This window comes from Spermophilus citellus (assembly GCF_964194105.1).
Source record: "Spermophilus citellus genome assembly, chromosome: 17".
Classification (NCBI taxonomy): Eukaryota; Metazoa; Chordata; class Mammalia; order Rodentia; family Sciuridae; genus Spermophilus; species Spermophilus citellus.
The window spans coordinates 59,663,796-59,687,677 of NC_138199.1; the positions used below are offsets into that span (position 1 = coordinate 59,663,796).

Consider the following 23,882-nt stretch of genomic DNA (forward strand, 5'->3'; position numbering starts at 1 on the left):
AGAGTTTTCATAGTAAATATTTGATGTACACCTTGATTAGAGAGATGATGCAATGTTTTCAAGCTCTTTGCAAGGATGTACTTTTACCCAAACACATTCTAAACAAAGGAGAATCTCAACAACTCTCCCTGAATCACTGGCTTGGTCCCCCTTGGAGTCCCAGTGCTGTCCTGTCATCAAGGGCTCCCCTTCAGAGCCCTGGGGTCTCACTTAAATTTGCGGTGCCCCAGCAGCCCCTGGCATTTGGCTCCACAGACTGCAGCTCTCATTCAGTGGATGCTTAGTCTACTAAACCACAGGGAGAGATGGCAAGAGGCTGCTGTGTGTGTTGTGTTCCAGGAGGTGGCCAGGTGGAAGTAAAATCTGAGAAGCTGGACTTCAAGGATAGAGTCCAGTCGAAGATTGGGTCTCTGGATAATATCACTCATGTCCCTGGAGGAGGAAATAAGAAGGTAAGGGGGAAGGGCAGGAAGGAGGCCACATTTGGATATAGGTGTTCATTGCCTGGTCAAGGCTTGTCTAGTTTTCTAAAGGTGGAAAGCAAGGGATCTTGCCTGGACTGTCTTAGCAGCATCCAGGACATTGGGTCTAGACCTTAGCTGCCCCTTGCAGTCACGTGGGAGTTCTATCAAATTTGAGACCTGAAGATGCTAATTATTCAAGTGCAACTGGGTAGATGAGGTTTTTTAATAACAGCTCTCAAAATTATTTTTTTTAAAAAATATATATTTTAGTTGTAGATGGACACAGTACCTTTATTTTATTTATTTTTATGTGGTGCCTAGAATCGAACACAAGGCCTCACACATGTGAGGCAAGCGCACTACCACTGAGCCACAACCACAGTCCCTCTCAGATGATTTTTTAGTGCAAAGGTGAGAACCACTGTGCCAGGCCCTGGGGTTCATAAACACCCACAAAGGCAAGTAGCCATCCCCCAGGTCAGCCCTGGTACACAAGGAACAAGTTATGGGAACGTCACCAAATTATGGGACTTTCCCCACTTGCTCTAGGTTAAGGTACTTTGGTGGTCATCAGGCCTGGCCTCTCCCCAGAATCTGACTCAGTGGATCTGGGACAGGCCTGGGCATTAGAGATCCTCCGGGTTAAAGAAGGCTTCCACCAGTCTCTGGAAACTTCTGTGCCCTGGGGTAAGTTCTGGGCTTAACTCTGGAAGTCTGTTGTGATTGAGGCAAGACCCAAAGATTTTCAGCCTCAATTTCTCCGTTAGCAAGACAGGATGGAAATACACAAATCCTGGGGAGTTTGTGAGCCCCAAATGAGCATGCATCTGGAAGGGGCCTGGTGACTTGCAGGAGCCACATCTAAGCCAAGTTTCTCAACTCCTGTTTCTAATTCAAATCTGTGATGGCCCAGAAAGGGTGGGCAGGGCCCTGCGTCTGCTCAGAACACACTGTCCTTATCCCAGGGGATCCTCTTCTGATTCAGTCCCCCATTTCCCTACTATGATAAACAAAATTGCAAACAGGGAGCAGAGCATATGACCAGCCCCATGAGTTCCTTTCAATTTGCGGGATTTTGGGGACATTCCCAGGAATCTGTCCTATTTTTTAATTTTTTTAAAGAAACAACACTTACAAACAGCAACAATAAAAACAATTAATTGCTACTGGGGGTGTAGCTCAGAGGCACAACGTTTTCCTAGTATGAGAAAGGCCCTGGGTTCTACTGTCAGCACCACAGGGAAAAAAATTAACATAAAAGTTCTTATCACAGCTTTTCTCAAATAACCTTTCAAGTATAGTAGTATGAAAGGGTCCTCTTTTCAAAACAGTGATCCCAAACGAATGACATATGCACCTATCCTGAATGGGAGTCTGGCTTTTATCTGTACTCACATTCAAACCGCTGAAATCAGGCTCTTCACTTGGGTTTTCATGGACGCCTGAAGTTCCGTGGAAAGGAGGCCCTGTGTGTGGGAGCACGTGTTCACATTTTTCTTGCTTCAGCAGATACTCAAAGAGTCTGGGACCCAACATAAGACGGAGTTATGGTGTTGTCTACTTTGAGTGAATCAGGAGAGAATATTATGCAAACTCATATTTCCAGCTAAAACTTCCTACTCCTGAATTTCCTGGTATCCTTAGGACTCCTGGTTTTGTTGCTGTCCCTTTAGGAAGGGCGTCATCTCGTCATTTCTTCTAGCGTACCAAGGAGAGTTGCCCATAGTTGCTGCCACCTCAGACTCATCAGTCCCTGGCACTGGGAAGGCGTTTGTGAAGCTCCAGGCTGGCATAGGTGGCTCTGGAGATGGCCCTTGACTTTCTGAAGCTTCTCCTTCAACACCTTTACTTGCAAGTTGGTGATAATTTAGCAGAACATAATGTGGGGGGCAGTGTGGGGCTCAGTGGTAGAGCCCGTGCTTGTCAAGCACAAAGCCCCTGGGTTCCATCCCCAGCACAAGGGAGAAACCTATCTTTTGACTTAGCGTCTCCACTTCTAGGAGACAGAAGTGGAGACACTTATATGAGTGTAAAATGATGTGTGTACAAGGTCACTCAAGGTTATTCGAATGTTCTTCTGCATAAACGAAGCCCTAGCACTCTGGGCTTCTGAAAAAGACTGGAAGCTCCTAAATGGCCATATGCTGGGGAGTAAGTTTTGGTCCCTCTGCTGTGTTGATGTGCTGAGCAGTATGTCCTGATAGCAGAAGGAAGTGAGTTTGAAAATCAAAGTGCAAAGCATGTGTATATTGTTACCATAGCTGCTGAACACACATGTATGTTCGGACTCTGGCACCCATTTGTATATGTGTGGGACATCTCTGGAAGGTACACAAGAAACAACTCTGGTTATTGTGTCTGGAAAAGCAGGTGAGGAAAGGACCGTTGGTACAAACACTGCCAGTTGGAAGGCAAGGCCAGTCCCTGGTGGTGGTGGGGTCTTCAGGGCCTGTCCTTCTCTCCTTGGCACTTTGTCACACCCTGCCTCTCCTTGCAGATCGAAACCCACAAGCTGACCTTCCGAGAGAACGCCAAAGCCAAGACGGACCACGGGGCAGAAATTGTGTACAAGTCGCCGGTGGTGTCCGGGGACACGTCTCCCAGGCACCTCAGCAACGTCTCCTCCACCGGTAGCATCAACATGGTGGACTCGCCCCAGCTCGCCACGCTAGCCGACGAAGTGTCCGCCTCCCTGGCCAAGCAGGGTTTGTGATCAGGCCCCCGGGGCAGTCAATAATCGTGGAGAGAAGAGAGAGTGAGAGAGTGTGGAAAAAAAAAGAATAATGATCTGGCCCCTCGCCCTCTGCCCTCCCCCGCTGCTCCTCACAGACGGGTCAACCGGGTCGTCACCTAACCTGCTTTTGTGGCTCGGGACTTCAAAATCAGTGATGGGAATAAGAGCAAATTTCATCTTTCCAAATTGATCGGTGGGCTAACAATAAAATATTTTTCAAAAAACAAAACCCACACACACAAACATGTAAAAAACATGGCCACACCAACATTTCCGTGGGCAATTCTTTTCGATTCTTTTTTTTTCCCCTCTAAGTAGAAGAGGCCGAAAAGGAGAGGCTCTGAGAGCTGCTTCCGGGCAATTTAAGGGACTGGGGCGCCCGCTGCCTCGAACCCCATCTGAGGGTGTCACAGGGACAGCGGCAGCAGTGAAGGAGGGAAACCTGGTGAACTGCAGCCTCAGGCCGAGGATGTCAACCTAGGGTGCGGTGTGGGGCAGAGAGGGGCGAGGGGGGAGGGGGGGCCGGCCTATGCTGCTTCTTGGCCCGGGGTCTGCTGCCCCCTCTGGAAGGTGGCCTGTGGGAGAAGAGGCACTGAACAGAAGGAAGGTGGGCGGGAGGGTGGCACCCTGGATTACTTCCTTGGAGAAGACTGACCCTGCTGTCCCAGAGCGCTGGCTCTCCTCCCTGCAGGTGGGGGGTCTGGAGCTGAGGGGCCCTGGGCCCAAAGGCCCCGATTCACTGAGTTCTGAAGGTTGGAACTGCAGCCACGATTTTGGCCACCTCACAGATCTGGGACTTTAGGGCTAACCAGTTCTCTTTGTAAGGACTTGTGCCTCTTGGGGGACATCCTCCTGTTCCCAAGCCTGGGCCTCCGGCATCCATGGAGTGTGTGGGGTGGGGGTAGTATTTGGGAGGTGGGTCCGAGCCTCCCATCCTTTCCATGGCCACTGCAGCCCCCTCTGCCTGTCTCTCTGTACTCGTGTGTCTGCCGTGAGAGCCCAATCACTGCCGTACCCCTCATTATGTCACTGTCCTGAGTGCCCAGCCTCCCCCAATCCCCAGTCATGGACACTGGTTAAATGCTGGCTGCACCTACTCTACACTAAGGGTAAAATCAAGGGAGGGCAAAGTCCAGGCACAAGGGCTGGAATTCATTATCTTGCTCTAAGTCCCACTGACCCAACTGGTGTGAACCAGGGTGGGGTTGGCCATGACCCTAGATGTTTTTGCCTTCCTTGTTGACTTGTCTGATAGGCCTGGTTCCCTTCCTGTGTTGAGCTGGTAGCAGGAGGTAGGATGTCCTGGTTGCTAGTAATAACACAAGGATGGGCAGGTGACTCCCAGGGCAGGGCCACACTCTCTGTCCCTCACTTCCACCCCAGCTTAACTGCCAGTCTCCCAGAGCCCAGCTACCGTTCAACTCCATGTGCATGGAATCAGCCCTCCACACCCTCAAGCAGGGAACATGCCCCTCGGAAATGTTTCTTTTCCCTAGTCCCAGTTGAAAGTAATGCTGTTTGATCTGCTGGAGCAGCTGGACATATACATAGATGTTGCCCTTCCCTCCCCCGTATGCACCCTGTTGCTTTGTAGTTGGATTTGTCTGTTTGGATTCACAAGAGTGACTAAGATAGTGAGTGTAAAAAAACAAAAACAAAAAAAAAAAACAAAAAAAAAAAAAAAGAAAAAACAAAAAAACGGACGCATGCATCTCAAAACGCGTGTAAAGAGGCTTCCAGCCCACCCTCATGAGGGTCCTGGATGTCTCTCACCCTCACACAGGTACTTGGCTCCAAGAGGCAGGTGTAGCTGTACCCTGCAGGGGCCACCTAAGTTTTGAAAGGATTTCTTCAGCATCTGGGACCCAACAGAGACCAGATTCTGACACCTGAGGGCTGTCAGCTGTGAAGAAGGCTGAAGGCACAGGGCTAGGACAGAAACATGGTGCCTCCCGTGTCTCTCAGGCTTTCTTGTCAGGGCAGGCTGTGGCTGGCCTGGTTTGCAGCATGGAGATGGTCCTCTCTGGTGACAACCTCAGGTGGGGAGAGAGCTGTAGCCCCCAGAAGTTCTACCCTTGGTCTGGGCCCTCATGTGGGACAGCCTGGGCCTCCGCATCAGTAGGGACTGAGATGGATTGCTGCCAGCCTGGACAGGCTCCAAGGGGTCCTGGGCTATACTGACAGAGGAAGGGGAACTAGCTAGAAGACACCATTTCTTCCCATGCTCCCGTTGCTGTGGAAAAAAGCAAGCTGCCTTTGTGGATACTCAGCTGCTTCCAATTTGGGTACAGATAAAGGCAATCCTGGGGCTGGGTGGGCAGGGCTGCCCATGCAAATTACCTGGGTCTTTAACTTTCCACAGTGAGGTTTCCTACCGTCCTGACTCCCGGATAGAAAGTGTGGTTTAAAGATATGTGACCCTTCATCACTGCCACCGATTTCAGCTGTTTCTTCTTGCGCCTCTTCTTGTCCTCCTGCTGTTCTTCATGCCCTGCTCTTCAGCACCGTGGGTCTTACATGGAGAGCTCTGCAATCTCCCTCGTGGGATGGGCTATTGGGGTCAGCCTAAACATCATGGTTTTGAGTGATCAGTTCAGTGCTGATAGGTAACTACCTATCATTTTAATGAGGACAATCCTCCCAGGGCTGGGCACTCCCCTCTCCCTCCATTTGTCCCACCTCCATAGCCAATGTCCCTGGGTGGGCTAGATAGGATATACTATATGCCTGGTTCATTCAAGCTCTCGATTCACTTATCAATAGTTCCATTTAAACTGACTTCTGTGGTGAGACTGCATCCTGTTTATGATTGCTTGCTGTGCTATGGGGGGAGGGGGAGGACCATGTAAGACAGTTCATATGGGCAAAGGGAAGGTTTGGAGTGCACAATTAGGTTGCCTTGAAGCCCTTTTCATAATTTCAACCACACTTGCTTAGAGGGAGGGGGGTGCCATGGGCTTGAGGCCATGGGGCTGTGCTGTTCTGAAAGGGTTTCCCAGTTGCAGAGGCAGCTAGCTAGTTTTCCAACCCTTCCCAGCCAGTTATGAGGCTTGTGTAGGAACTGGAGATCCTGTTGCTGCTGCTGCACTTTGGTGGAGTTCTGAATCCACAATCTTACCTCCCCAAGACCCTGGCATCCTTTCCTCTAAGCTATTGGCACCTCAGTGTCACCTCTCCCACTGGGCCAAACTTCTAGCAGCTATCTCTTCCTTTATTTCCCTCGTCTTTGTTTCTGAAATAAAACAAGAGTTGGGGACAGAGGAAAGAGGTGGTTATCAGCTACAGGTCTGTGGCTTCATGAGCCTCCCAACTTCTCTCCACCTTTGGAAAGGGTTACCCTGGGCACTGACCCAGAGTCTCACCTCCTAATGGACTTAGCCCATGAATCTGCTGTGCTGGGCAGGATGATTTCTGGCACTTGCAAGTCCCATAACTTCTTTGGTAATTTTGAGGGTGGGGGGGAGGGACATAAAATCATTTTAGCTTAGCTTCATGTCTGTGAATGTCCATATAGTGTATTGTGTGTTTTAACAAATGATTTACACTGACTGTTGCTGTAAAAGTGAATTTGGAAATAAAGTTATTACTCTGATTAAATAAGATCTCTGGCTCATGGATTCCAAGGACAAGAAAATTATACAGAATGTATGACTCCCAAGTTCTTTTTCACACTTAAACTTAGAACAAGAAATGACCATTTTGTTAAAAGCTGGACATGAGGCTTAACAGCTCTTTCTGGGGACCTGAAGGTGAAAAGAGAATCCATACTTGTTCATTCTCAGTTGATGCTTTCATTCTAGTTCTGGCAAACCTTTCCGACCAACTCAAATGGGCAATGAATACCCATTAAACTCACAATACCGTACTAAAGCATTAAGACCCATGCCAGTGCACTCGAACCTGAGATTAGTCTAGAGGCTTGAGGGTAAAGCAGAAAATAAGTCATTTACCTGAATGAATGGCTTAGATCCCTTACAGGTTTACACACATAGCTGTCTTCCTTCCTTTGGAACCTTATTGTGGATTAACTCACCATATTATTCCTTAGTAATCATGTCAAGGTCATGATACTGCTGGGAGCTACTTCAGTCAAGCAGATCTTAACTCCAACTAAAGCAGCAGCACCAGCTAGCTAACAAGGGATGCTCTCAGAATGACTGCTTTCAGAGCCATGATTGCAGCCTCATTTGCTGTTCTGGCTTCACTGCTATGGAAAACAGGAGAGAGAGAGAACTGGGTCCACCCACTCATTTGTCTTCTACAAAGGAAATCTCCTCAGGAGAAATATGTTGCAGGCCAAAGAAACAATCCAGGTACCATTAAAATTATACATATTCTCATTGACTCCCAACTCTCTCTCTCTCCTCTCTCACTCTCTCTTTAAAAAAAAAAATAATAACTTTTCTGGAGAGAGAATTTTTAATATTTATTTTTTTAGTTCTCGGCGGACACAACATCTTTGTTGGTATGTGGTGCTGAGGATCGAACCCGGGCCGCATGCATGCCAGGCGAGCGCGCTACCGCTTGAGCCACATCCCCAGCCCTCCAGAAAAGTTAAATGGTGAAAAGTAAAATCTTCATTAAAGAACAATTTAGATTTAGATACATACAGTGCTGGCCTCACTAGAGAAAGAACACTGAGAGGCCACAGATGGACTGCTTTCATTCAGTAAGAGCAGACAGTCTTGTGCTGGCCTCTCTCCTCCTGGTACCCCTCATCTCAGTGAAAACCATCATGTCCTCTCTCATGACCATCACATGAACCTGCCATGCTCCCAGGTCTCCAAGGTTCAGAGCCAGCCAGACCCCCCAAAGTCTGGCTCCAGCAGAGCTGCCTCCAGAGCTACCATCACTGCCATGGACACCAAAGTCTCGTAGGTCAATAAAGGGCTGACACCCAACATTCTGTAACTCTTTTTTTTTATTATTTTTTTCATTTTTCCTTCCTTTTTTTTTAAGCACTAGTCTGTGCTTTGCGAACAGAATCAAGACATTAACAAAGATCAGCTTCTCTGAAGAAAAGCATTTCTATAGAACAAAGACAGCTACATGTTTCGCTGCCATTACACAGCTCAAAGCAGGAAAAGAAAATATTTACAAAATACAAGTTTTTTTTTTTAAATTTTTGTTTTTTGGTTTTTTTTGTTTTTGTTTTCTTTTCTTTTTTTTTTTTTTTTACAATGCTAAAAGGGTTATTCAGAATTTTCAACCTTATAAATAGAAGAAGCACTTTATGCATAGGGATATGGTGCATTATTGTTGTTTAAAGAAACAATGACAAACCCTTTAACTTGCAAACAGAAAAAAAAAAATCACTAATGTTGAAAATTGTGAAAAAACCCCAACCATTAAGCAGTTTTGCCTATAATTTTTATACGATTACAAAATGGCAGAAAAAAAAAGTCCTTCCCCCCGCCCCCTTTTTGGTGATGTGATTACACATGAGACAGGCACAAGGTTAACAAAGGAGGGTGATGGGGAGTGATGAAAACCACAGCTAGGTCCAGACAGTGTTCCACAGGCAAGGGGAGTGTGAAAGAGGAAGAGTCCAATTGACACTGACAGGGAAATAGAGGTGAAGGAAACATGACAAAGTGAACCAGTCAGTGAAAGCAAAATTATACAGGGGAGATGGCTGCTCGCATCCCCAATCTCCTAGTTTGTAGGGGAGTGGGGATGAGGTTAAGGAGACCCTACCTTCACAGACCAGGCCAACATGGAAGGACTGATGTGTGTGGGTGTGTGCACGGCATGGGGAGCAGATGAGGAAGGGCAGGAAGGGGCAGGATGGGGGAACCTGAGCAGCCGCAGCCAGGTTACTGCAGTTAAGGAGTCAAGAAAGAGATGACCAAATGCAGATGAAACTGAAAACAGGTCTTGAAGACCTGGGTGACAAGGGGGAGCCATCCTGGTGGCTGAGAGCTCAGTGAGAACAGCTGGCAATTATGGCAAAGAGGCTCTGATGGGGTTCTCCAGCACAGAAAACCAAAGTGGGGGTAGGGGGACCCAGCCAGAAACACTAGAGCTTAGCCAAGCCACAGAGGGAGGGAAGGGGAGTAAGAGCCCAGAGTGCCCTTGTTCTGTCCCATCCTAAACTAAAAGGCCATGCTGAACTGGAGCTTTCCATCCCCTCTGCCCTTTGGCTTTTCTACCCTGCCCACAGGTATGAAGGAAAGGGGTGATCATCTAACATTGCTAAGTCCAGTGATTCAACAGTGCAGAGGATGTACCAGGACCAGGCCAGCAGGGTCTTATCCTGAACTTGTCTGCCAACTAGAGGAAGTGCTCAGGTGGGTGACAAGAAAACATGGAAACAGAAACAAAACAAAAATCAAAATGAGGAAAAAAAAATACCAAAGGAGGATCTAAATTCCTTAAATTCACTAAAAACTGTGAAAATTTCCGGCATATGATGTTTGAATATCAAACGCAGAGATTTCTGAAGCTTTAATGCCAATAGTTAGTGAGTCTGTTTAGATTCTCATCTCCAGCTCATCTGTGAGTTGGGCGCTGAGCTGTGACCGTTGCTGCCAGATGCCGACTCTTGAGGGGGACAATGGGAGGCGAGGTGGGTGCCACCTCTAATTCCCGACCAGTCTTGCTGCCTGAGGTGCGGCGAGTGCAGCGGGCTGCCCGTTCCTGTGCATCCAGCTGGTCCTCACACTCTGCCTGGGGACTGTATGGCAGGGGGAAGGTTCGTCGCTCCCATGGCTGGACAGACTGTGGGCAGACAATTTGCTCTGGTGAGGACCCAAGCCAGCTTCCTGCCTCAAAGCTTGTGGTCTGAAGCCCATGACCAGTCTATTTGGATTTTCTGAGCCAATTCAGAAGACCCTTCACAGGGTGGGCACTCATTTAACAATGGTTGGTACAATTCCCTTGTACATGCAGAAAATCAATTTGAAGTGCATGATCCCACCTCCAAATGGGGAGAAGGAATCACGGAATCATAAAAATGAAGATTCATTTTCTGCAGGTACTACCCCTTCCCAATTCCACCCGCCACTTTGCCAACCCCAGGCAAAGGTGGTATACCTCACCTGTTCATCCAATCCCAGCTCTGGTGTGGAACAACGGGTGTCTTCACTGGCTAAGTGTCGCAGAGTGTCCCGAGCCATAGGGGTGAGAGGTGCCGAGTGCAGTTCTGGGCTAATGGGGCTCCTAGGAGACTGACCGTGGGATAACTCTGACAGAGAATGGCTACTACTGACATCAGGGGAGGCGGGCTGTGGAGTGGAGGGGTTGGCACTGCCCAACTGTGGGGTGGTCCGGCCGTCTGATGACCTGTAAGACCTGTACACCAAGGAACGCAGCTGTGAGTGTAGGCTAATGGAGGAGTTCTTGTCTGTGTATTTCTGGGTGGGTGAGGGGTGAGGAGGACGTATGAAAAAAGCATCCCTACCAACAGACACTGATGCTGACTAATACCAGAGTGTTTTCTTAAGATTTAGCAAATCTCGCTTCATTCTACTACTGCCCAGAGTAGGAGATAGAAAACATAACATCTGAGAACTATGTACATCTATCATCCTGAGAAAGTCAGGGCTAAACAATGCCCAGGGCTAATCCCTGGCAGAGCACATAGTGAATTCACGGGAATAGGGAATTTAGTCCAAACTCGGATAAATGGAAACAGGATAGTGATGTGTGAGATAGTGAACTGTGGTTTCCCACTTCAGAGAACTAACTCAAAGAGGGTTAACTTGTGGTGAGGCCTTCAAAACTCTTTCAGCTCAATCACCATGACTGGCCTTCAATAGCCATAGGCAATCACAATAATTTATGAGAACCAGACAGGGACTACTCAGCAAGAATGTAGCATTTGACTTAGTCATTCCTCTCCTAATTCCAACAAATACTAGAAACTTGTAATTAATTCTAGGACATTGTCAATAGATGATATGAAAAGCAAACAATCCTGTGCACTGGCAATTCTGTGGACCCAGGCAGGGCCCAAACTCCCTATCCAGCACCCTCCCTCCACAGGCCCTGGGATCCTGTGCCTGCCCCATTACCTGCTGCCCCGCCGCTGGGGTGGCATACTCGTGGTCCACAGCCACCGTGCCCTCTCCATCTCCTCACATTTGGCATGCAGGGCGGCGAAGGCTGCATCAGATAGGTCCTCAATCTGCAACAGAACAGCTTCATTGAGTCTCTCTTTCCCCCAGGAAGCTGAGTTTAAGTATGGATATAGCAATTCTAGAACCAGTCCCACCCCTTTCTAGGTTCTTCCTGGACAGGACAGGTATACACGGAGCTTTCACTTGACACCCACAGGTCTTGAGGCATCTTGAATATGTGTACCCAAGAGTGTGTTTTCTTCTAAGAGAGTATGACCATGCCATTACCTCCTCATTCTCCTCATCAGGACTCCCCTTCAGAGATTGAAGATCAACCTCCCGCCAGCTGCAAAACCAAGAAGGAAAAAAGTCCCATTAGATGGTAGGCAGGCTGCTTGGGGAAGGCTCAGCCCTATCACAGCTCATCCTCTGTAACCCTGAGACCTCAAAAAAAAAAAAAAGTCCTCATATTCAAATACCCACAAAGGCCAGAAACACATGCAGCAAGCTGGGGTTGGGGATGACAGACTAACAAACCAAAGCAAGGGAACCTCTTTAAAGGGGACAAACACTATTCAGGACTGGTACCATTATGAGAATGTAAGTAACAGATAAAATCAACAAAAATTGGAAATAATTCTGCCTTGAATTTGAAAACAAATTCAGTATTTTAATAAAACATGTTTATATGCTAATCATGGTCAGTGGCCTGCCAGGCTGTGATCTCTGGTCATATAAAGTAACAAGAGAAAATTATATAGAGAAACAATTTCACTCCCTAGGTAAGACTTTCATTTAAAGAGAAGACAGAACACCCCGTGGACTCAGTGGCACATGCTTATAATCCCACATACTTTAGGAGCTGAGGCAGGAGGATATCAAGTTCCAAGCCAGCCTGGGCAACTTTAGTAAGACCATGTCTCAAAAAAAAAAAAAAAAAAAAAAAAAAAAAAGGGACTGGGGATGTGCTTGCCTAACAGTTTTGAGGCCCTGGGTCCTATTCCTAACATGGCAAGCAAGCGGAAAAAAAAAAAAAGTGAGGAGAGGGAGATTAAGAGAGAAGACAGAACCCAAAGGTCGGTCAGAAGAGAAGAGGGCAAAAGGGCAATAACAGAAGGGAGAGGAGCTGATTATTCAAGGCTTCTACCTGGGAGTAAGGATTTCCTTGTATTGTAGTTTCTCTACTCGAGTTGTTGCAGCAACAGACATTGGGATGACAATGTTATTAATGTCAAACGAGCTCTCTCCCCTTCTCCTCCTTATTGGCTGCTGTTAAGACAAAGGTTATGTTTTAAGAGAGGCACAATTTTATAAACGTTAAATCATTCATTTAAGATATAAGCAGGATCACCAATAATCAGGCATTTGGGTCCTTAGACAGAACTCTGTAGTGAATGCCATGGCTCACCCCTAGGAAACTGTCTCCAAGAGCAGAGTCCTTGGGGAAATACCAGATGGTCCCAAGGAGTAACTTTCATTCATATTGCCCCACTAGCCCCCTTTTCCTTCATGAGCTCATGTGAAAAGAGATTTGTTGAATTTTATAGAGGTGAGTATTCAGGGGTTTTAGGTCAGCTGTTGAAGTTTTTATTCCTCTATAAAAACTCTATTAACACCCTCCTTTAAAAATCCCTACTCCCCTCTTTTATTCCTGAACCCTATCACTTAGCTCCTAAATGGCAATGTTTATGCTTAGTCACGACTTCTGGGTTACAAATACTGAGTTTTCTTACTCTGAAAGACGCTCCAAGGGTAGGCCCTCTCAACAGACCATCTCACCTTGGTTGTTATGAAAGCATCCTCCTCTTGATAATCTGAACTCTTTAGCTAAATCTGCACCCACCACCTGCTTGGCTCTTGGGTATTTTCCCCTATTATTCTTGGAGAAAGAGCCTAGAGCCTTCCAGTTGCATCACTGAGATGAGGGAAACTTAAGAGGAGGAAGTATCCACAACTCCCATTCCTGAAGAAAGAAATATGCTCTGATGGGAAGTGAAGAAGATCAAACCCTTGGGGAAACAAGACTTCCAAGGATCCAATTTCAGAGGCAGAGGTGGGTATCTACTGTAGCTGAGAGATGAGAAAGGAATGAAGCAGGGAGCCAACTGGCCTGGTTTCTTAGATGGAAGAGAAAGTCTACTAGCTGCTTCTGTCCATACAGCATATATCTTATCCTGAAACAGACTGTTAACTGAGCTGTGAGGGAAACAGTGGGATGACAAACATGCTGCCATGGCAACAATACATCTGGAAACATCTAAGAGGCTACATTCACACCCAAACCACTAAGTGTGGCCAAGCCTCAGAGGAGGGGCTTGTGAAAGAAGATAAGGAGGGTCAGAATTTCCCCTACAACTAACTACAACTATCCTCAGTTCTTGGAAATCGTTGTACAGTTTATTCACCCCATCATCTTAGAACATTTTCAGGGAATATTAAAAATTAGCACTTCCTGGACCAGGATTTCAGCTGCTGTCATTTATGATTTCAGGTAACCACAAAGTCTTTTCCACTTCTATCTCCTTCTCTATCAACTCAACTAGACTTGTCAATAAATTCACAAATTTACAGCAACTGCTTAGCCAAAATGGTTGAAAGATTTTTTGCAAATCTGGACTGGATGGGTTCTACAGCTAAGGATCAGTGACCTCATACACAAAAGCTTTAGCTACTGCCACATCTCTGTTCAAGTTCCATCCATGTCCCACAAAAGAACGCAAAGAAAGGGTGCCTTAGGAGATTCAACCTTCTCTGTACCTTGGTCAAGAATGTGAAACTGCTGGAAAACAGGTATGTATTTTCCCCAAATCTTTCTGGGCCTGCTATTTGTACCTTCCAGGCAAAGTGGCTTGTGGAACTGTCCAAGAACAACTTCTATCTCTCATCTTTGTCCTAGACGCCCCCATTCTGACAGCTTCTTTTGATCTAACTTAACTACGTTCTCCTATTTAGAGCCAGAGGTAGAGAGCAGGCAATGAGAACAGTAAGTGGTTCCTATACCTAGTTGTACATCAGAAAACAAGAAAGGAGAGAAGGAAAGTAGGTAGGTTGGTTGGTTGTGGTAAAAATATATTTTTTTAAAGCCACTAAAGTGATTCTACTGCAACCAATGACTCTGGCAAAGCACTACCACAAGTACCCTGCTCCCACCATAATTTCTCCAGTGTAATCCAGTCTCTCTCTGAATAATTGGCCAATCACTCTGCTTACTATTACATAAATCCATATTCACTGAATAGGAATGAAAGCATTAAGGGTCAGCGCAGAGTGCTATACACAAAAATCTATATGCCAGGGTTGGGGCTGTGGCTCAGTGGTAGAGCACTCGCCTAGCATGCGTAAGGTACTGGGTGCGATTCTCAGCACCACGTAAAAATAAAATTAAAAAATAAAGATATTGTGCCCACCTATAAATAAAAAATAAATATTTAAAAAAAATCTATATGCTAAAATTAAGTAAAAATTCCAAAGCATCCAGGCCCAGATTAACATTTTTTCAGACTCAGGAAGCCTGATATATTCAACAAGTCCCAGATCTTAATAGCTTATATTTTCTATCACAATGAGACTTCTAAATTCTTTGATTATCTGAAACCCTATGCTGGTGAATAATTGAATGTGTGAGGTGAAGAAGGGGAAGTAGTAAGAAGCCCTCTTGAAAAAGATGGTCTGATTCGTAAAAGCAAAGAGAGAACAATGTGAATTCCTACCTGATGATAGGAGCCTAGGGAACACATTTTGTGAGCTTAGAAGTTTCTTGATCTAAGCTCTGTAAGAGCTTTCTTTCTAAGTCACCTCCGTAATGCCTCCACCCTTAGACTGTGTACTGTCATGGTGAGAAAGCTGGCTCTGCAGTCACACTGTTGGGGTTTGAATCACAATTATAACCCTTCACAAGCTGCCTCACTTTATGCAATTTACTTAACATTGGAAAGCCTTAGTTTTCATGCTCAAAACATGAGAATTCATAAAACCACCTACATCTCAAAGGGTATTTATTATCGGATTAAAAGGGATGACACACATCAAACACTTATCACTGGCATAAGTGTACAATAAACATTAGTGTTCTAGAGTTTTATTATTACTGTTATAATTATCGAAATTATTATATGAAGGACTCTAATGGATACAAATCAGCTACATGTGTATGTGTTCAAGGGAGTGCAGCTTGAGAGATGAAAATATTAAAACAAAATTAATGAGAATGTTTGAAATGGCTACAAACAGCTTGATGGATGGAATGTGGTACTGTCAAAGTTGATGGGGTGAGGGGAAGGAGTGCCTTAAATGGGCTGCCATTATGAATGTACTATGTGGACATAACCACAGTGACCTGCTGAATTTGTAGTTCTGTTCTCTCCAACTAAAAAAAAAAAAAAAACATGGGACTCTCTGCCTACTCCCTTCCTTTCCAAAACCTCACACCCAGTTTTCACTGGAAGTAACCTCCATTCACCATAAGAACAGAAATAAGGAAATCAACAGCTATCTCCAAAGCCCATCTCCCTCCTCTCACTTCTTGGGCCAAGAGAGTTAAGGCCATGGTATTGTAGACTTCTGTCTGAAGCTTAGTTCCACAAATCTTGAGCAGTCAGAGACCACCTTAATAGTCTACTTCAGTATCAAGCTTCCTGTGGGTGGCTCAGCAGAGATCCAACTCTACTATGAAAAATAACAGATTAAGTACCACCACTATGGCTTAAAAATGAGTTACCACGAATGTCCTGGGCTTCATAACTTACCCTCTATAATATACCCCAGAGACATGTGCATGAGGGGCAACCTACAGAGGATGCCCAGCCAAATACACACAGGTACTTACGGAAGCACTGGCTGTAACTTGTGAGCCAGAGCTGGTGGGTGCGGAGCTGTCTGACGAGGTGGAAAGCTGTCGCACCAAGGGACTGTGTGGTGGATGGTGGGCAGCAGACAAGTAGCTTGAACTGTTCACATCTGTATGATGCTTCAACACTGCAGAAGTCAACAGAAAAGAAAGGAGTACATAACTATCTTAACAAGCTTCACTTCTAAATACACACTAAAGAACACCAGCAATATGCATGAAAGGTAAAAATGCTTTCTAAGCCTAGAGGATAAAAAGGTGAAGCAAACTTGGTGATGGGAGGTAGGGGAATTGGCAGAGGTTGCTGCAGCGGTAAGAAGTGACCTGCATTTAGAAGCAGTAGTGCCCCCCTACTCAGCCTTCCTAGAAGGTGAAGGACAAAGCTGGCGGGCAATTAAGAGAAGCCTGGGCTGCCCCAGAAAGCCCTGAGCAGGTGCAATGCACGTAGAGGTGCCGGGCCTGGCCCTACCTTCACTTCTCTCAGATGAATGGTCTCGCAATCTCATTTTGCTGTGGTTTGGGTCATGCACGGGTGGCGGTGGGTTGAGCAAGCGCTCTGCTTTTGGCGCTGTCACTCGCTCCACCATGGGCACAGCCCCCACATCGTCTAAGTGCTGCCTGTGGGTCCTGTCAGGCCGGGTTTGGTGATGGGACAGCTCTGAAGAGGGGAACAGAAAAAGAGCTGTGAAACACCTTCTCTCAAATCTTTTATTTGAGCCCTTAAGTTCTCTCTGGGTCAATGTTATATACTCAGGGCAGCAAGAAAGTCCTTTGGGACTGAAGCCTCTAGTAAATAGCACAATGGCTAGGACAGGCATAGGGAATCCATAACCAGAGAAATGTGACACTAGGCTACAAAAGACATAGCATTGCCGACAGGTGGATGCAATGCTATGTCACTGCCAACTGTTCAATGGACACTTTGGGTCTTCCCCATGATCCATCTAAGAGCATCGAAGACAAGCAGAAGTAGTAGACTATGATACAACTGCCTTACCCAACACACTGGCATGGCAAACCAGTAACTTGAGAACATAAAAGAATGAAAAATAACTAGGACTCTGGAGGACTCCCCAGTTCTCTGAAACTTACTGGCTGTTGTCAGGAAGGAGTTGACCAACTTGTGCCTGTCTTTACGAGTTGGATCCGGCAGACTGCCTGGCATGTGTGCTCTGTGCTTAAGTGAGAACTTTTTGGGAGGTTTGATTTTGTCAAAAGGCTTGTTCTGCCATTGAGACTTTAGCATGCTCTGGAAGTGCAGGCTTGAGGGAACATCTGCAAGAAATAAAAAACACTGCAAGTAAGTCCAAACACCTGATCTCTGGGCTCCTCTTTCCTGAAGTGATAGGTGTTCACCACTGACTCTCCTGGACTTGACAAGCAGAAGCTGTCAGATAAAAGATCCATCTATGAAAACCTTGGTAAACATAGTTCCTCTACTTACAAGCACGTTACTTGCCTTTCATTTTCAAGTTCCAAGCAGGGGAGTGGAAATTACAAACACCTTTTATTAGACTGATGGAGTCCCCCCTCAAGGATGCATTTCTCTAAGTCTACTGTCTTTACTGGTTTAACAGATAGATGAACACCCTTTTCTATTCTTCTAGAGACTAAAACCTGCTATCTTCTATCAGTGTAGGCTTATCAGTTAGACCCTATCTCTAAATAAAATACAAAAGAGCTGTGGATGTGGCTCAGTGATCGAGTGCCCCTGACTGAGTTCAATACTGGGTACCTCAATCCCACCTCACCCCCCGCTAAAAAAGAAAGATTCTACAAGGGGGGCTACTTGGAAGGCAGGATAATATCCAGTTTGGGGCTAGCCTGGAAAACTTAGCGACAACCCGTCTCAAAAAAAAAAAAAAAAAAAAAAAAGGGACTGGGGACGTAGCTCAATGGTACTATTTGCCTAGCATACAAGAAGCCCCGGGTTGATCCCCAGCCCCCTGTATTAGAAGAAGTGGGGGTGAGGGTGGGAGAGGGAGGACAGTGTTGCCAAGCACTATAGGGAGTACTATATTAACCTTTCCTCCAAATAAGAAATACATAATACTTTCCTTCCTTTGTAGCCTCCTCACCTTCTACCACCTCGGTTACCTAGGTTATTTTTTAGCTGAGCAGTTAAATGTTATACACCACAAATCAATTATCTTTTGAACTTAATTATAATCTTTAACTTTTTCTCACTACGTATATATTTTTAAGTACGAAATGCTTCATGAAATTGTGTATCATCCTTGCACAGGGGCCACATTAATATTCTCGGAATCATTCCGGTTTTAGTTTATGTGCTGCCGAAATGAGCACTCTTCACTATTATTTTTTTATCTTTTCATTCTTTAGACCCCCCCCCCACCCTCAAGATGGGGGTGGGTCTTGCTACACTGCTCAGCTGGTCACAACCTCCTGGGCTCCAGTGATCTCTCAGCCTTCTGAGCAGCTGGGATTGTAGGTGCAAGCCATAGCACCCAGCTCTAGATTAATTTCAATTTCCCAATAGGTCCTTCAGGAATTTCTGGACTTAAAATTACTTTCCTCTCCGACCTTGAAAGCTATTCTTCCATGGTATTCTACATCCAGTGTTATACATCAGAGAGAATCTGATTCTTATTTAGTAGGTGGTCTAAGTTTTGTCTTTTAAGCTTTTGTGAAAAATTAAAACCAAACAACAAAACACCTAATGATAACTCCAGTTCAATGTGGGGATAACAGTCATTTGTTCTGCCATAAATACTGAATTTATAAATGTCAACATGTTATCTTTCTCTATTTATTTAGATTTTTCTTTTATTTTCTCTACAAAGTATTTGGTAGTTTTGGTGATCCCGTTAAACTCTTTATGCCTTTGTGTTATTCCATAAAATTTTCCCTGTATCAGTAAAGAGATTATTTTTTTTACTTAGTCCTTTTATTTGATTTGACCCATTATTCTTGAACTCTAGTGACAATATGCAACTTTAAGATTTCTTTTTCTATGGTACTAGGGATAGAACTCCAGGGAGATCTACCACTAAGCTACACGCCCAGACCTTTTTATTTTGAGATAGGATCTTGGAAAATTGCCTAGGCTAACCTGAAACTAGTGATCCTCTTGCCTCAGCCTCCTAAATAGCAGGGATTATAGTTGCGCACTACCATGTCCAGTTTAGATTTTCCTTGTTATGTTTTTGCAACATTCTGATATTTCACCACCATGGCTACATAGGTCTGAGTCTTTTTTTAGGGTTCTGGAAAGCTTTCCAGGATCATTTTAATCTAAAGGCCAGAATATTTCTTTTTGGGCCCCTGTTCCCCTAGGAAATCAAGTAATGATCCATGAAACACTACAAAGTTCCAACCCTTACAGAGCATGGAGGCACATGCCTGTGATCCCAGTGACTCAGGAGACTGAAGCAAGAGGATCAAGTTTGAGACTAGCCTAGGCAACTCAGTGAGGCTCTGTGTCAAAGGAAAAAATAAAAAGGGCTAGGCTTGTAGCTTAGTGGTAGAGTGCTCCTGGGTTCAGCTCCCAACATAGCAATAATATATATAATAATAAATCCAACCCTACTAGAGTCCATACTAGTCACTGCTTCAGTGTGAAAGGGGTATGAGAAGGGAAATCCAACTCATTCCAAATTTACACAACTGCTCAGGTTCTATCTAATCTATGCTCTTTAAGTCTAGAAAAAGAAACTGCTTTAAGCAGCTCCCACTACACAGGAGCTTATTCCTGCAGGCGGTTTGGGCTATATTTTCCCCTATATTATTTCTCTGGTTTTCTTGTCAGAAAAATTCCATCTTTCAAAATTCAACGAAAGTTCACTTATTCTACTGAGTAGTTTCTGAATGTTTATGGTGTTTTGGTCCCCAGAAAGGACAAAGGATGTGTTCAATTAGAACCAGGATAGGGAGTCAGGGAAGAGACGAATAAATTACCATTACTGAACCCATTCTTACGTGACAGGCATATTATGTGTGTATTACTAATCTTTTCAACAATTTCATGAAGTGAGCATCATTATGCTTATTTTGAAGACAGGAAACAAAATCAGGGTGAATTAACTCTGTCTAAGGTTGCAAAGTAACACTGCCAGGCATAGTGGTGCATACCTATAATCCCAACTGCTCAGGAGGCTGAGGCAGAAGGATCCAAATTTGAGGCCAGCCTCAGCAACTTAGTGAGACCCTGTCTCAAAAAGGACTAGGGACATGGCTCGGGTAGTTAAGTAGTTAAGTGCCCCTGGGTTTAAGCCCCAATACCTTTAAAAAAAGAAAGAAAGAAAGAAAAAAAAAAAAAAAAGACAATAACTGAGAACAGTGCAATCTTCTGAAAAAATTTCCAAAATCATTCTTTCTCATTTACATATAAAAACAAACTCACCTATACCAATTCCTAAAAATAAATCAGTTGTACATTAAAAAGGGGTGAGGAAAATAACACATTTATCATGAATCGAATTTAGAAGTATCGATGGTAAAAGTTCTTTGCTCTAATTCAGACCAGGCTGAGAAAAGGGGTGTGTGGGAAATAAAGCATTGTTAAGAAGTACCCAGCGTAGGACAACAGTCTGAAAGCTGGGCTCCAGCCTGAATGCATAACGAAAGCTCAGGGAAGGAGAGGACACTTTCTGCATATGCCCAGATACCCCTTTGTCAGAAGAAGAATACCTCCACTTGGCAAAAGGTGTGTATATATGTAACAGGACACCAAAAGCACAGTGATTTTGTTTTTTTTCCCCCCAGTCACAACTCTCCCAAACCTGAAAATGAAGCCAGTGAAAAAAGGGTACATAGGGAAATGAGAGGCCTGGTCATACTAAAAATAACAATGGACTAGATTTCAGATTCTTCTTAAAAAAAAAAAAAAAAAAAAAAAAAAGTTAAATCCAAATAGCTATTGTTAAAAATGTGAATCAGGCATGGTGGTTCCTATAATCCCAGCAGCTGGGGAGGCTGAGGCAGGCAGATCGGGAGTTCAAAGCTAGCCTCAGCAAAAAAGCAAGGTGCTAAGCTACTCAGTGAGACCCTGTCTCCAAATAAAATACAAAACAGCGCTAGGAATGTGGCTCAGTGGTTGAGTGCCCCTGACTTGAGTTCAATCTCAGGAACCAAAAAACAAAACAAAACAAAAAAACTGAAACAGGCTGGAGAAGGGAACTGAAAAGAATATGAAACGGAAAAAACAAACAAACAAAAAACAACAACAACAACAAAAAAACAAAACACTTAACAGGGATCCACGCAGCTAGAGGACATCCCACATTCTATACATGAACCTGGGGTTAAAGTGAAGAGGTTTCCTTATCAGATACATAATAGGAAAATAAAACTATTACTAATACCACCTTAAGTTACTATTTCCTCAAACAAAATCAAACCATGACTGCAGGTCTATCAGGTTCTGGTGTTCTATGATTCACTGGACAGTTCCACTCATTACTTTGAACCATTTTCTTAAACAAGCCTTATTTTGTAAGCTCACTTCTTCCTCCTGCTGGGAAGTTGTAGGCCCAGTCTGGCAACTCTCAAAACAGCAAAGAAGGGGCTGGGGATGTGGCTCATGTGGTAGCGCGCTCGCCTGGCATGCATGCGGCCCGGGTTCTATTCTCAGCACCACATACAAAGATGTTGTGTCCGCCAATAACTAAAAAATAAATATTAAAATTCTCTCTCTCCCTCTCTCTTTAAAAAAAAAAAAAAAAAAAAAAAAAAGCAAAGAACTTCCTGGTCAGCAGATGATGCCGTTAATAACCCCTTTTTACAAACTTAAAAGTTAACATTGTTTTCCCCCAAGGTTATACATCCTCTACATTTCTAAATAGGAATTAATTAATTACTAAGGAAGTTGATAAAGAAACAATACTTCTGCTTGAATACTAAGAGGATATTACACTCTATTCCTCCAACTTCCACAGCCAGGGGACTATACTATCGATGTACACCCCAACCCCTTTTATCTGGAGACAAGTTCTCCCTAAATTGCCCAGGCTGGCCACAAACTTGCAATCCTCCTGTCAGCCTCCCACATGACTGGGGTTACAGACTTGAGATACCATGTCTAAGCCACCCCATCCAATTAAATTTCTTATCTAGATGCCCTTAACGGTAATGAATGGAGCACTGAAGGTTGAGAGAGAGAGAACTCTAGGCCAGAATAGCAGCTGGCTGTGATACAGCAACCACACAAACTGATTAGGAAGCATTTGTAAAACTGCTTAAAATTTGTTACAGAGCCCTACAGAATATAGCTAAGTATCACATTTAAACAATTCCAAATGTGGAGGAAGAAATCCCAACAGATATCCAATGAATGGAGCGATTAGAAATTCAATGGAACCATTTATATGTGAGGTTTATATGAATGTAACCATCACGGGAATTAAAGAATGAATCAAAATTAACCTTGTTAAGAAAAACAAAATTGGAAATTCTGCCATTTTTAAACATCTCCTAGAGAAGAGGCTACAAAAGGGCAGACCAGTAGTCAAGTCTGGTGCACAAGAATTGGAACCACAGTACTAGGATGAGTTGTCTTCAGTGTAGTTAAATGCTATACAGTGAAACACAGGGAACGCCAATACTTCAGGGGGTGCTTTTTGGGCATGGGGGGGGGGGTACTGGGATTAAACCCAGGAGCACTTTATCACTGAGCCATAACCCTAGTGCTTTTTATTTTATTTTTTTGGTGACAGGGTATCATGTTAAGTTGCTAAGGCTGGTTTTAGACATGTGATCCTCTTACCTTGCTCTCCTAAGCTGCTGAGATTACATATGTGCACAACCCTGCCTTGTGGGTGCTATTCAAATAAAATATAAATGAGTGGTACCCTCAGGAGTTGGGCGTCTCTATGGCTCTGGGAATCGTTCATTTACAAATAGACTGTGCTCTGAATATGGCATTTATTCACATCAAAGCAAAATTATCCTAATAGGAACAATGTTAAATAGGATAATTAGAATTATGTGAAATAACCTGGGGAGACCTAACTAACTCATAGACAAATATAGTTCATGCATCCTACTTAGGATGGTAAAATTTATAAACGTTTTTGTTTATACTTTCATAAATAGAACATGGCTGGCCAACTCTCTTGTCCAACCCCAGATTTATAGTTAGGAGAGGTGTGTGTGTGTGTGTGTGTGTGTGTGTGTGTGTGTGTGTGTTTATATAAGGATATAGCAGATAGGGGAGGAAAATGATAAAGATCAGAGAAAGAGGTGCTCTAAATATTTTCTTTATTCTACTGCTTGGAATGAAATGGTATAGTGAAGTATAAGGGAGGGCAGAAGGGTGGTAGTCATATAGGTATGACGTAGCAAGTAGAGCAGAAAATATTAATAGGGAACGAGTTCTTCCTAATAGTATGCTAAGTGATGAAATACATGAGAGATGTGAGGCAGGTGGCTCAGGCATATTTGCGTGAGAGTTGGAGGAAACCATCAACAGTTAGTTATACATGGTTAACACTACTGACAAAGGAATGATTACCATGCTTATTAGGGGATTTTCATTGAGTACAATTTTGGATTTTTTTTTGTCTTCAAATTTGAGACCATACAACACTATAATTCAGAAAGTAGTTGGCATGGTGGCCCATATTTATAATCCCAGGGACTTGGAAGGCTGAGGTAGGAGGATGCCAGCCTTAGCAACTTAGTGAAAGCCTCTCTCAAAATAAAAAGTGCTGGGGATATAGATCAGTATTAAAGTGCCCCTGGGTTCAATCCTGGTACCAAAATAAAAATAAATAAATTAATTAATTAAAATAACTCAAGAAAATGCTTTCCAGTTTTCC

General features: G+C 44.3%; 2 protein-coding genes across 31 annotated transcripts in view; one reads left to right on the forward strand and one right to left on the reverse strand.

Annotated features, from left to right (window-relative positions):
* Nucleotides 1-6,800, forward strand: part of MAPT (microtubule associated protein tau) — a 96,935-nt gene extending 90,135 nt beyond the window's left edge. For all 26 annotated transcript variants that reach the window (XM_081271439.1, XM_081271433.1, XM_081271427.1 and 23 more), the window contains 2 exons: nucleotides 340-452; nucleotides 2,962-6,800. In XM_081271439.1, the coding sequence (XP_081127565.1) occupies nucleotides 340-452; nucleotides 2,962-3,177 (329 nt within the window). In that variant the 3' untranslated portion in view covers nucleotides 3,178-6,800. The remainder of the gene's footprint in view (nucleotides 1-339; nucleotides 453-2,961) is intronic.
* Nucleotides 6,801-8,109: 1,309 nt separating this feature from the next.
* KANSL1 (KAT8 regulatory NSL complex subunit 1) overlaps nucleotides 8,110-23,882 on the reverse strand; it is a 199,195-nt gene continuing 183,422 nt past the window's right edge. For 4 of the 5 annotated variants that reach the window (XM_081273007.1, XM_081273008.1, XM_081273006.1 and 1 more), the window contains exons 8-15: nucleotides 17,197-17,379; nucleotides 16,574-16,762; nucleotides 16,084-16,232; nucleotides 12,406-12,527; nucleotides 11,547-11,604; nucleotides 11,214-11,326; nucleotides 10,239-10,491; nucleotides 8,110-9,918 (exon numbers count right to left, since the gene is read on the reverse strand). In XM_081273007.1, the coding sequence (XP_081129133.1) occupies nucleotides 9,691-9,918; nucleotides 10,239-10,491; nucleotides 11,214-11,326; nucleotides 11,547-11,604; nucleotides 12,406-12,527; nucleotides 16,084-16,232; nucleotides 16,574-16,762; nucleotides 17,197-17,379 (1,295 nt within the window). In that variant the 3' untranslated portion in view covers nucleotides 8,110-9,690. The remainder of the gene's footprint in view (nucleotides 9,919-10,238; nucleotides 10,492-11,213; nucleotides 11,327-11,546; nucleotides 11,605-12,405; nucleotides 12,528-16,083; nucleotides 16,233-16,573; nucleotides 16,763-17,196; nucleotides 17,380-23,882) is intronic. The other variant, XM_081273010.1, reaches the window with a different exon arrangement.